Source organism: Myotis brandtii, unplaced genomic scaffold, assembly GCF_000412655.1.
Source record: "Myotis brandtii unplaced genomic scaffold, ASM41265v1 scaffold684, whole genome shotgun sequence".
Taxonomy (NCBI): Eukaryota; Metazoa; Chordata; class Mammalia; order Chiroptera; family Vespertilionidae; genus Myotis; species Myotis brandtii.
In genome coordinates this window covers 311,150-322,426 of record NW_005370673.1, presented here as the reverse complement: position 1 = coordinate 322,426, position 11,277 = coordinate 311,150, and the positions used below count along the sequence as shown (strand labels likewise).

Sequence of the window (11,277 nt, the reverse complement as noted above, 5' to 3'; positions counted from 1 at the left end):
TAGTTCCAAAAAAGAATTAATAAATCTTGTTTATCCTTCATAATCTTGCATGTTATGTATCACTGCTCTTTCAATGGAAATTAATTCCAACCAGTACGACACCCATGTCCAAATTTAATATGACCTCAAAGGGTTAAAAATGACATAATACTAAATTTAAAAGGTTTTTTAAAAAGGCATTGGAAGAAAGAGATTCTTTCTATCTCCAGCTGTGTGGCACTCTGTTCTCCTATAATCCCCACAGGACATGTGAGGAAATGCCACTGAAGTGCTTCTGGCTCATCCCACTTATGTTAAATACATCACACCCAGGACTGCCCACGCGCATCCTGAGAGCGTATGGTGTACACACTCAAAAAGAAAGAAAGGCCAGCTGAACACTCTGTCTGTGCCCTTCACTTTACATTCACATTTACCTTTTTCTTCAGATTTACTTATATTTTTGGCTTTTTAGGTGGAGTACTGCTTCTGGAAAATCCTAAAGGCGATAATCGGTTAGACCTCCTAAAGCTGAAGAGTGTTGTTACCAGCATTTTTGGTGTGAAGAACACAGAGCTGGCGCTCTTCCACGGGGAAACAGGTGTGCGGAAGTGGAAAGCTAGCCGTGGCCTTTGACACAGGTGGAGTGTGTGAGTCAGGCCGGCTCTTCAGCAGTGCCTGCCTGTGCATATGGCAGCAAGAACACCGTCCTTATCAGGAGATGGCAGCTCCCCCTACTCTCTCACCTGTTAGCCAGGTGCAGGATTCTGAGCTTCACAGACTTCCCTAGGGTGTCTTAACTTTCTTAAACATAGTGTCTGCATCTTGCTAAATCCAGATTCTCGGTAAGATAAGCCTAAATAGAATTTTTAAAAGTTGTAAGTACATTCTCTCCCACTGTCACAGGTTGAAATGTGAGACCAATCCACCAAAAAAAGAAAGAAAGCAAAAAGATACATTGAAGTTTTTACCCATAGTACCATGGGCCTTCTTTGCAAATAGGGTCCTTGCAGAGGTAGTTAGATGAGGTGCGGTGGGCCCTATTACGGAGGACTGGTATCCTTGTGGGAAGACAGAGACCTTGTGTGATGACAGGCCTAGACTGGAATTGTGCAGGTGCAAGCCAAGAAACAGCGAGGATTGCTAGGGACTTCCAAAGCTGGGAGGAAGGGAAGGGTTCCCCAAAAGGCATCAGAGGGAGCGAGGGCCTACTGACACTTGATCTCAGGCTTCTTGCCTCAAACTCTGAGACAATAAATTTCTGTTGTTTTAAGTCCCCTAACTTACGTTTCTTGGCAATAGATGTAGGAAACTAATAATACTCATTTTATGAACCTGAATGCTTATTTTAGAAACCTTTAAATAGCCTAAAAGAGAAAATCTAAATGGGCAGTAACTAAAAGAATACCTGCTGAACCTCAGTAGTAAAAACCACAATGTGGTACTATTACTTGATACCAGATTGGCAAAAACTAGAAAAATTTCACAGCCTTAAACGTCATCAAAGGTGTTGTGTAATAGGAACTCCCATTCCCTGCTGGATTGTAAATGGATAGAACCAGCATGGAAAACCATGTGCCATCCTATCTGTCAGGGGCTGAAAAAGGGAAGCAGAAGTGATGAGAGAGAGAAAGCCAGGAAGTGAAAGTCTGGATGAGGGCAGCTAGTTGGAAGATCGGAGAAAAATCTGTGACCTGGATCCACCCAGGGCGTATGATTAGGGGGGCTGGTCCTGTCCCTGAAGTCTCTGGGATGAGAAGTAGAGGTCAGCAAGGACAGGCTGGAGCTCCTCTGTCGGGCACATCTAACACTGGCAGGCCCTGCAGAAGCAGCTTGGCAAGCGAGTTGCTTGTGCACCTGGCCCGGACATTGGAAGAGCACAGGAGTGTAGGCCGGTTGCTGTCCCCTCTGACCCTGTGAGTGGCAGTCCCTGAAAGCTGAGTGGTGCCTGGGCCCCGCATTGACCTTAGGAAACAGTGGCTGTAACTAAAATCCTGTGCACCTTTCTCTGGTCAGCTCTAACCCAATCCAGGACAGTCAGAAAGTTCTGGGAAGCTTTTAGCTTAGCTAAGTGAGCAGAGTTAAATCTCCACCGTCCACCCCTTGTGATTCAGGCATCTATACGTGGCTCTGTAAACCACATCTGACTTCCAGACAAAACAGTATTTTCCATCTGAAGTTGAGAATGTGAAAATACTGTTTCTGATCCTTGGATGCAAAACCCGTGTATAGAAAGGGCCAACTGTATTTATTGAAAAAATCTGCAGTCTTACCCATTTTCAAGAGTCGGCTATACAGGGAAAAAACTAAAGGGAAACAAAATAGTTTGCATTTTAGGTTGTGAATATTATGCCATTTATTTTGCACCAATAACATGTCCTACTAATTGCGTGTGATTTTATAGAAAAGGCAATGTCCTTTCATAAACAAGTAGAAAGTATCACTGTAAAGATACACATATGGTAGTTTAATAAATATGGAAAAGTGAATGACTTCAGGTATATAAACTATCTGCCCCTGAAAGAATGATGTCTTTTACTATTTTTTCTTATTTGTAGAAATACAAAACCAAACCGACTTACTGAGTCTTAGTGGAAAGATGCTGGGTGTGACTGCAGGACCAGCTCCCTCTGTGATTGACAGTCCTGGTACTCTTCTCTGTCGGTATATCAACCTACAGCTACTGAATGCAGACCCACAAGGTACGTGCCTTCCCTAGTTGTAAACATCTTCAGCAGGTGAGTGGTGGGGTGTTGGATGGTAAGGTTTCCTTTAATTTTCAACCTCTTTTACTTGTGTGGATTTTTCACATTGGCTTTAATGTACTAATTTAAAGAAACACACACAGGCTTGTTTCTTTTGCTTTATTTATGTAGAAGTACTCTCATCCATCTGATACGGAAAGGAAATGAGATAAATTGAGTAGGTAAAAGTTACAGCTAAATCTGAATTGTTTAAATGCCAACACATTTTAATCCAGCCTTATTTTTTCTTCTTGGAAAGTGTTTTGAAAACTTAGTTTTTTCCAGTTGTTTGGTGTTCTCATTGTACACATTGGTTACTGAAGCCTTCAGGCTCTTTGTTATGCATTTGCTAAATACTTCTTTTCCAAGCTGCAGGGATTTTTATACTGATCGGTTTTCTTTTTCTCCTTCCCCTTTCCCTCTGGGAGATGTTTGAGACTTTTCTGCATACTGTACAGCTGTCCCACTGGCACCCTACACTCAACGGCTGCCTTTCCAAGCCTGCAGCAGTCCCCCCTCCGTTAGGGATGCCGTAGCTTGATGGTGTTGACTCTCGGGGTTTAATCCAATCTGTTCTTCCTTCTGTAGAGTGTTTAATGGGAACAGTGGGCACCCTCCTGCTGGAAAACCCACTTGGGCAGAATGGACTCACCTATGAAGGTCTTCTGTGTGAAGCAGCCAAGATGTTTGGCCTTCGCAGCAGGAAGCTAAAGCTGTTTCTGAATGAGACTCAAATGGATGGTGAGATTGTAGAACATGCTAAATTTTTGTTTTATTCTTCTTTTGTTGCATTATTTTCTATATGAACAACTGTAAACCTCCTTTTGCCCCACCCTGTATATGCTTCTAGGAAAATTAGCATATTCTAAATTTGCTGATTCTAAATTATTCTCTTCCCCAAGGATTAAAATGATCCCAGTATTTAATTTAATAAAAGAGAAACATTCAAATTGACCGTACCTTCGCTACGCCCCAAGTCACGCCCACCAGCCAATCAGAGCGACTATATGCAAATTAACCCAACCAAGATGGCGGCCAGCAGCCACAGAGCTGGAGCAAGCAGGAGGATTGGTTGCCCCAGTAATGGAGGAAGCCAAGCTTCCAGCCTGCCCTGGCCGGCTGTGGCCTCCGCTAAAGGTAACAAAGTTTCAGTTATAGAAGATAAATAAATCCCAGATACCTGCTTCCAGCCAGCCTCCACTGGGAGCTTGGGTGGCTGGGGGCCGTGACCAGCCTGCAAACAGCCATCAGCCCCTCACCCAGGCTGGCCAGGCACCCCAGTGGGAACCCCCCACCCTGAAGGGGCTGTGGCCAGCCTGCAAACAGCCATCAGCCCCTCACCCAGGCTGGCCACACCCTCAAGGGGTGAGTGTCCCTGCTGGGGGGCTTGACCAGCCTGAAAATAGCCTTCAGCCCCTCACCCAGGCTGGCCAGACACCCCAGTGGGACCCCCACCCTGATCCGGGACACCCTTCAGGGCAAACCAGCCGGCCCCCACCCATGCACCAGGCATATAATAAAAAGGATAATATGCAAATTGACCCTAACAGCAGAACGACTGGGAATGACTGGTCACTATGACACACACTGACCACCAGAGGAAAGACGCTCAATTCAGGAGCTGCCCCCTGGTGGTCAGTGCGCTCCCCCAGGGGGAGCTCTGCTCAGCCACAAGCCAGGCTGACGGCTGTCAGCACAGCAGTGATGGCAGGAGCCTCTCCCGCTTGCTCAGCAGCACTAAGGATGTCCGACTGCCAGCTTAGGCTCGATCCCCTGGGGAGCAGGCCTAAGCCAGCAGGTGGACATCCCCCAAGGGGTCTCAAACTGCGAGAGGGCACAGGCCGGGCTGAGGGACCCCCCGAGTGCACAAATTTTTGTGCACCGGGCCTCTAGTCTTATACAATAAAAGCCTAATATGCTAAGCATCCAGTCATCTGGTCGGCCATTCAACCAATCAAAGCGTAATATGCTAATGATATGCTAAGGCCGCTCAACCGCTTGCTCTGTCGTGCAGTGACCGCCATGGGGCAGATGCTCCAACCAGTAGGTTAGCTTGCTGCTGGGGTCCGGCCGATTGGGACTGAGTGAGATGGGCCGGACGTGCCCTGTAGCCCTCCCGCGGCCCCTCTCCAGCTAGCCAACCTCCCACGTCCCTCCCCAGCTCCAATCGTGCACCGGAGGGGTCCTTTGGCTGACCTGCGCCCTCTCGCAATCTGGGCTGAGGGACACGCCCTCCCCCCGCCCAGCTCCCTCTCCGTGGTGCATGAATTTCGTGCACCCGGCCTCTAGTTGTCAAATAACAGTGGAAAGTTAGAACTGACATGATTGCCTAGCACACTTGCTTTTCAACCTGAAGGACTCCCTTTACCATGTTTAGTAAAAATGAACTCCCTCAACTTCTCTTTTTTGGGGAATGCTTTAATTATTTCTTCTTAATTTTGAAGAACAGTTTTGCCAGATAGAGATTTTGTGTAGATAGTTTTTCAGTATTTTAAATATGTTATTCCACTACCTTTGGCTTCCATGTTTTCTGATTGGAAATTGGCTACTCATTAGTATCCCTGTCATGTGGTTTCTCTTTTGTTGCTTTCAAGATTTGGTCACTATTTCTTCAAATGTTCTTTCTACCTTTTCTTCTCCTTCCAAAACTCTCATAATTTATATGTTAGTCTATTTGACTGTGTTATTTCAAATGTTCTATTTCAAGATCACTGATTTTTCTGACTGCTCAAATATGCTATTTACTAGTAGCCCCTCTTGTGAATTTATTTCAGTTGTTTTACTTTTCCACTCCAGAATCTCTCTTTGGTTTCTTTTATACTTTCTCTATTGATATTCTTAATTTGTTGGTACATTGCTTTCTTGGATTTCTTTAATTATTTGTGGCTTCCATTGGCCTTTCCATTGGTTTGTGGTTTTCCATTTAAGAGAGTTACTATAGAGTGTAAGTTCAAATATTTGCACTTTCTAAAGGACAGATTCTGTCTGTTTAGCTTTTCCTCTGACTGTGCCATAACTTTCCTGCTTCTTTGTATGCCTTGTGATATTTTTGATGTTGAAAATTGGACATTTGAATATTAGGCTCTCCCACTCCCCAGAGTGTGTGCTATTTCTGATTTTTTTTTTTTAATTAATTTCAGGTAGAAGAAGGGGGAGGGAGAGAAGGATCGAAACATCAGTGATGAGAGAGAATCTTTGATTGGCTGCCTCCTGCACACCCCCTACTGGGGATTGAGCCCACAACCAGGCATGTGCCCTTGACCAGAGTTGAACCTGAGACCCTTCAGTCCACAGGCCAACGCTCTATTCACTGAGCCAAACTGGCTAGGGCTATTTCTGATTTTTGAAAGCTGTAATTGTTCATTTGTTTCATGGCGAAGTCTATATTCCTTGTTGTGTGTAGTCATTGCAGTCTCTGTTCCGTTAGCTTGTTTTCAGCTGCTGCTTGACAGATTATCTTGACCCCCAGGGGCTAAAAGCATAACAACAAAATACCCATCTCTCTTAGTCTTTGGAGATTGGCTTGTGATGGGCCACTCATTCAGCACAGCCAAGCTATTTACAGCTCTGCCTCCGCCTTTACTTTCTGTTTGCACTGAGCCTAAAGAGCAGCCAGATTTAGCCAGAAAAGCCTTTTACCTTTTTCAGAATTGAAAACTTTGTGTCTTCTCAGGTGTTTTCTGTCTATACATCTGGGCCTGGACATGCATGTAGCTTTCTAAAATTACTCAGGATGCACGGGCAATTGTTAAAGCCCCAATTATCCAAACAATCTCTCTTGTACTTTTCCTCCCAGGCCTTAGACAGCCTATGTATGTTTCAGTGATAATCTTTTATTCCACACAGCTGTGGGGTTTTTGTTTGCCTTATAATGTTTTTAAGCAATACCTACCACTTTCCACCCTGACCGAGTTCCAAGTTAGGCAAAACAGAGACAAGTGCCTTATGTAAGCCCTTCATAGAGGTTAGAACAAACACAGTATTTTTGCTCTGTTTCTCCTAGAAATAGGTGCCAGGGTCCCACACTGGGCACATGGGCTGCTGTCATCAAGCCCACCACCAAGACAGCAGGTGACGGCACACACGCTGGTATCTTTGGCCTCATTTTCACTGTATTTTTTTTTCTCTAAAAATTGTCTTTCATAAAAGATTAATATTTTGGTAAATAGAAGGATCATGTAATGCTCACAGTTTTAAACACTCACTGATGCCTTCCTGCTTGTTCCACTAGATTCTAAATATCATCTCCAGATCCTGGAGTTACTATCTGTTAAGGAGGCAGCTTTGAGAGTATTTTTACATTCAGGATTCCTGCTTGGACAAGAGCCATTTTTAAAGAAAGTTGATTTCTTCTTTGAATTCAGATCTGGGTAGAAGCAAAATGCAGCAGAGTAGGCAAAGAGCTTTTTAAACTTTTCTTTTGTCACTCTGAGTTTTTATATATTGGGTGTTAATTGCATTTGTGTTATACTTTGGATACTGGAATTTTTTATCTTTGGGCATATTGGGTCCTATATTCTTTGACATGAGCTCTTCAGTTTTGGAAAAGTTCCTGTTATCAGTGTGGTTCAACAAAACCAGTTCTTGTTTTCTGGCATTTCCTAGGTTTACCATGTACTCTTATTCCCCCAGACCTGGAAATAGCTTTTCTTCCCATTACTGGACGTTAATATTTAGAAACCACAAATCTGGGCCACTGGCTTGGTTTTGTTCTAGGCCTTTTCTGTGTGTCTAGGAAATGCCTGTGGTGTGATATGGAGGGAGGGGTATGAGGACAATAGGGGCAATACCCAGCATTACTTAGGTGGAGGCACAGTCCTTCATAAGTTAAACAAAGAATGAGCCCTCAGCTATAAGCAGTCAGGGGTCCAACTACAAACATGGAGGGAGGGCTTCATACAGGGCTTCTGTCACTTCTGGCACCAACTGCAACCTCTCAGGTTTGACAGTATGTTAGCAGGTTTCACAGAACTCATTGGAAGCGTTTGCATTCATGACTACATTTACTGCAGGGAAAGGAATAATGTGTAGGGTCAAATAGGAGAGCTGTGCAGGCACAGAGCTTCAGCTGTCCTCTCCCAGGAGCATAGACGGGGTTTCCTTCTTCTGACCCTGGTGCATCCAGTGTACAGTGGGCTCCCACACAGGGAAGCTCACCCTTGGTGCCTTGCTTTGTATTGAGGCTTTGTTACATAGGCATGATTGAGTCATTGCCCACATGGTTGAACTTACTTTTACCTTGAATTATGTGGTTGATCTTTCGGGTGTAGCTTCCAACCCCCTGAGTCAGCTATCTCCCTTGCATAAATTATCAGGTGTGATGAAAGGTCAAATCTCTCTTGGGGTGAGGCCAAATTTATTGCTTACTCAGGCAGCTGACATTTTTATGGTATGTAGAATAGGAAGAAAATTTATTTATTTTTAATCTCTTTTCGCTCTAGAAATTACAGAAGAAATTCCCCTGAAGACTTTGAACACGAAGACTGTGTATGTTTCTGTATTTCCAACAACGGCTGACTTCTAACTTTCTGTTATCAGTGTGGTTCAGTCAACCTTTCCCTACACACACACACACACACATTCATGTATTGAAAATAATCCTTTCAGGTGCATTTGGTCTAAATGTGCTGCTTTTGGTCTAAATGTGACGTGGCATTGGTTCATCAAGTAGCTTAAAACCTCACAGCAATATTCACATTTAACCTTAAGCACCTATGTAGTCATGTTGGGAGAAGATTGCAATGTTACCTCAGCACTAGAGTTTATTTCTGTACTTGAATTCCTTAAGTATAGAGGGAGAAAGTTATTAAAGTGGCATAATGTTTATCCTTTTTATGGTCTTTTAAAACCTTGAGGAAATGGATAATTATCTGGATTTCCTTGGATAATTTGATGGAATATGTTGTTCCATTAAAGCAAGAAAAATAACCAAGCTTTCTCAGATAATAAATATGTTAAAAGTAATTCATTCTCCCATTGTTTATTGAAACTTGAAATGTATAATCTTCAAAAAACACAAAAACTTAATAGTGACTTCTGTATTAAGACAGTGGGCTAAGTTGGTTAGAGCATCATCCCAGTATGCCAAGTTTGCAAGTTTGATCCCCCATCAGGGCACATAAAAGAATCAACCAATCGCCGAAACCGGTTTGGCTCAGTGGATAGAGCGTCGGTCTGCGGACTCAAAGGTCCCAGGTTCGATTCCGGTCAAGGGCATGTACCTGGGTTGCGGGCACATCCCCAGTAGGAGATGTGCAGGAGGCGGCTGATCGATGTTTCTCTCTCATCGATGTTTCTAACTCTCTATCTCTCTCCCTTCCTCTCTGTAAAAAATCAATAAAATATATTAAAAAAAAAAAAAAGAATCAACCAATGAATGCATAAATGAGTGGAACAACAAGTCTTTCCCCCCTCCCTCCCTCCCTCTCTTTAAAAATCTTTTTTAAAAGATTTAAAAAAAAAAAAATAATGTACTAAATAAATATCTCATTTTACTTCTTCTCAAAACCCTATGTTTACAGATGCCCAAACAGAATTCGATGTGTTAGGTTTATTGGGGGAAACACATAAGGGATAAAGGGGGACGGGATAAAACATGGGTAGAAGAACCCTTCAGGCTACAATTTAGGTTTGACACCATGAAAATTTAAGAAGAAAGAAGGAAGATTGATTAGAGAAAGTTGAGACTGCATTGCAACTCTCAGAAAACCTTGATCAGGCTAATCAAGAGTCCCTAGGCAAGGATTCCAAAATAAAGAGTCCAGATTTGGGTAGCTGTTCTCCCCGTGTCCGCCTTATCTACAGGTGTGTTTGTTTATGGTCTCAGTTACACAGTCAACTGTGGTTCAAAAATAATTCGTAAGATTGTTTGTTTTTAAAATATATTTTTATTGAATTAAGGGAGAGGGAAACATCGATCAACTGCCTTCTGCATTCCCCCTACTGGGGATTGAGTCCGCAACCTGTAATCCAAGCAGGGGCCTCGCAGTGTGTGATGATGCACAAACATGAGGCCGAGCCACACTGACCAGGGCCATAGGTTCAAATCCAATCTTGCCATCTGCAACACCATGGATGGACCTACTGCGTACTGTGCTAAATGAAATCAGAGCGAGACAGGTATCATATGATTTCACTTGTATATGGAATCTAAAGTAATCAGAAATAGAACATTTTGATGGTTGGGAGTGGGTTAAAAAGTATAAATTGGTAGTTACAGAAGAGTCACAAGGATGTAAAGTACAGCATAGGGAATATACAGTCAATAATGCGGTAACTGTGGTGCCAGTTGGGTACTAAGGGAGATCACTTTTCAACTTACATAAATGTCTAATCATTGTGTTGTACACCTGAAACTAATATAATATTGTATGTCAGCTGTAATTGAAAATAAAAATTATTTTTTTATAAATCAGTTTTAAATTGCACAGTCTGAGTAGGTGATGAATCTTGAGCTGTTCTTCATCCTTTCTGGTATGTGAATCATCCCTTTGTTCAGAATATCCATCCATGTGTTAGACGCTACCTGCCCATTAGAGGCCAAAAACCAGTGGCACAATATTTTGTAAGTAAGCGGGGGGGGGAAAAACAAAACAAAACTGTGAACTATAAATTCCCTGTACTTCAGTTATTAAAGAGTAAAAAAAGATAATTTCAGACAATTGGAACTAAAATAATTTGTCAATGGAAGTCCTGTTAAAAATTGGCTAGAGGAAGTTATTGAAATAGAAAAGGAAAAAACCTTGAAATACTAACAGAAAGAGCAGAAATATGGTAAATACAATGAATTATCCTTTTCTTAATGAGATAACATCTGATATTCCAATCAATGATACTTAAAAGTGTGGACTTAGCCCTGGTGAGTGTGGTTGGGCATTGGCCTGTGCACTGAAAGGTTGCTGGTTCTTGAGCCCAGTGACCTAGGCAGGGATGAAGGACAGAGGTGTGGCCAGTTTTTTGACAATCAGCATTCCAAACAGAGAGCCATGGAGCCTGACTACCTCTCCTCACCCTCCCAGAGCCATCAGCAGGCCCCAGAAGAAGCTATAGCAGTGAGGGTTGGCGCATTATCTGAAATTTTTTCCCTGAGTGACAGGCACAATGTGCCTAATCCCAGGGTAGGGTGGAGACATGGAGGTGATGCCACAGATGTCTGCCAGTCAACCTTACTGGGAAAGCAAAGCAACAAAGGAAGTGACCAAATTCTCCCAGCTCACCCCACACCAACAGATGACAGCTTCTCTGTTGGCACCATCTGGCTAAAGTGGGCAGCACTGGCATTTCACGGATTTGGAACCCCAGTGGCCACTACATTCCCCTGGGGGATTTGTTTTCTGAGACCAAGATGACCAGAGCACAGAGGAGACACATACCTTCTATTGGGACACAGGTGATTTTCCACCACGCACATACATCTGAAATGCCAGAGGTGCTAGAGACTTAAAGATCTTGCTTCAGCACCACCACCTGTAAAGCAATAAGAAGACTTTTTATCTATTAGAGGAGTGCCATTTATACATAGACTAGAGGCCTGGTGCACAAAAATTTGTGCACT

General features: G+C 43.2%; 2 protein-coding genes across 2 annotated transcripts in view; one reads left to right on the top strand and one right to left on the bottom strand.

Annotated features, from left to right (window-relative positions):
* Positions 1-1,855, bottom strand: part of LOC102246088 (selenoprotein K-like) — an 18,586-nt gene extending 16,731 nt beyond the window's left edge. Inside the window, 1 exon segment of the mRNA XM_014529510.1 lies at positions 1,848-1,855. Coding sequence (XP_014384996.1) covers positions 1,848-1,849 — 2 coding nt within the window. The 5' untranslated portion in view covers positions 1,850-1,855.
* The window catches only part of IARS (isoleucyl-tRNA synthetase), a 108,207-nt gene extending 99,520 nt beyond the window's left edge, over positions 1-8,687 (top strand). The window contains exons 31-34 of the mRNA XM_005881654.2: positions 455-580; positions 2,538-2,681; positions 3,312-3,464; positions 8,165-8,687. Of these exons, the coding sequence (XP_005881716.1) occupies positions 455-580; positions 2,538-2,681; positions 3,312-3,464; positions 8,165-8,247 (506 nt within the window). The 3' untranslated portion in view covers positions 8,248-8,687. The remainder of the gene's footprint in view (positions 1-454; positions 581-2,537; positions 2,682-3,311; positions 3,465-8,164) is intronic.
* The last annotated feature ends 2,590 nt before the right edge of the window (positions 8,688-11,277 follow it).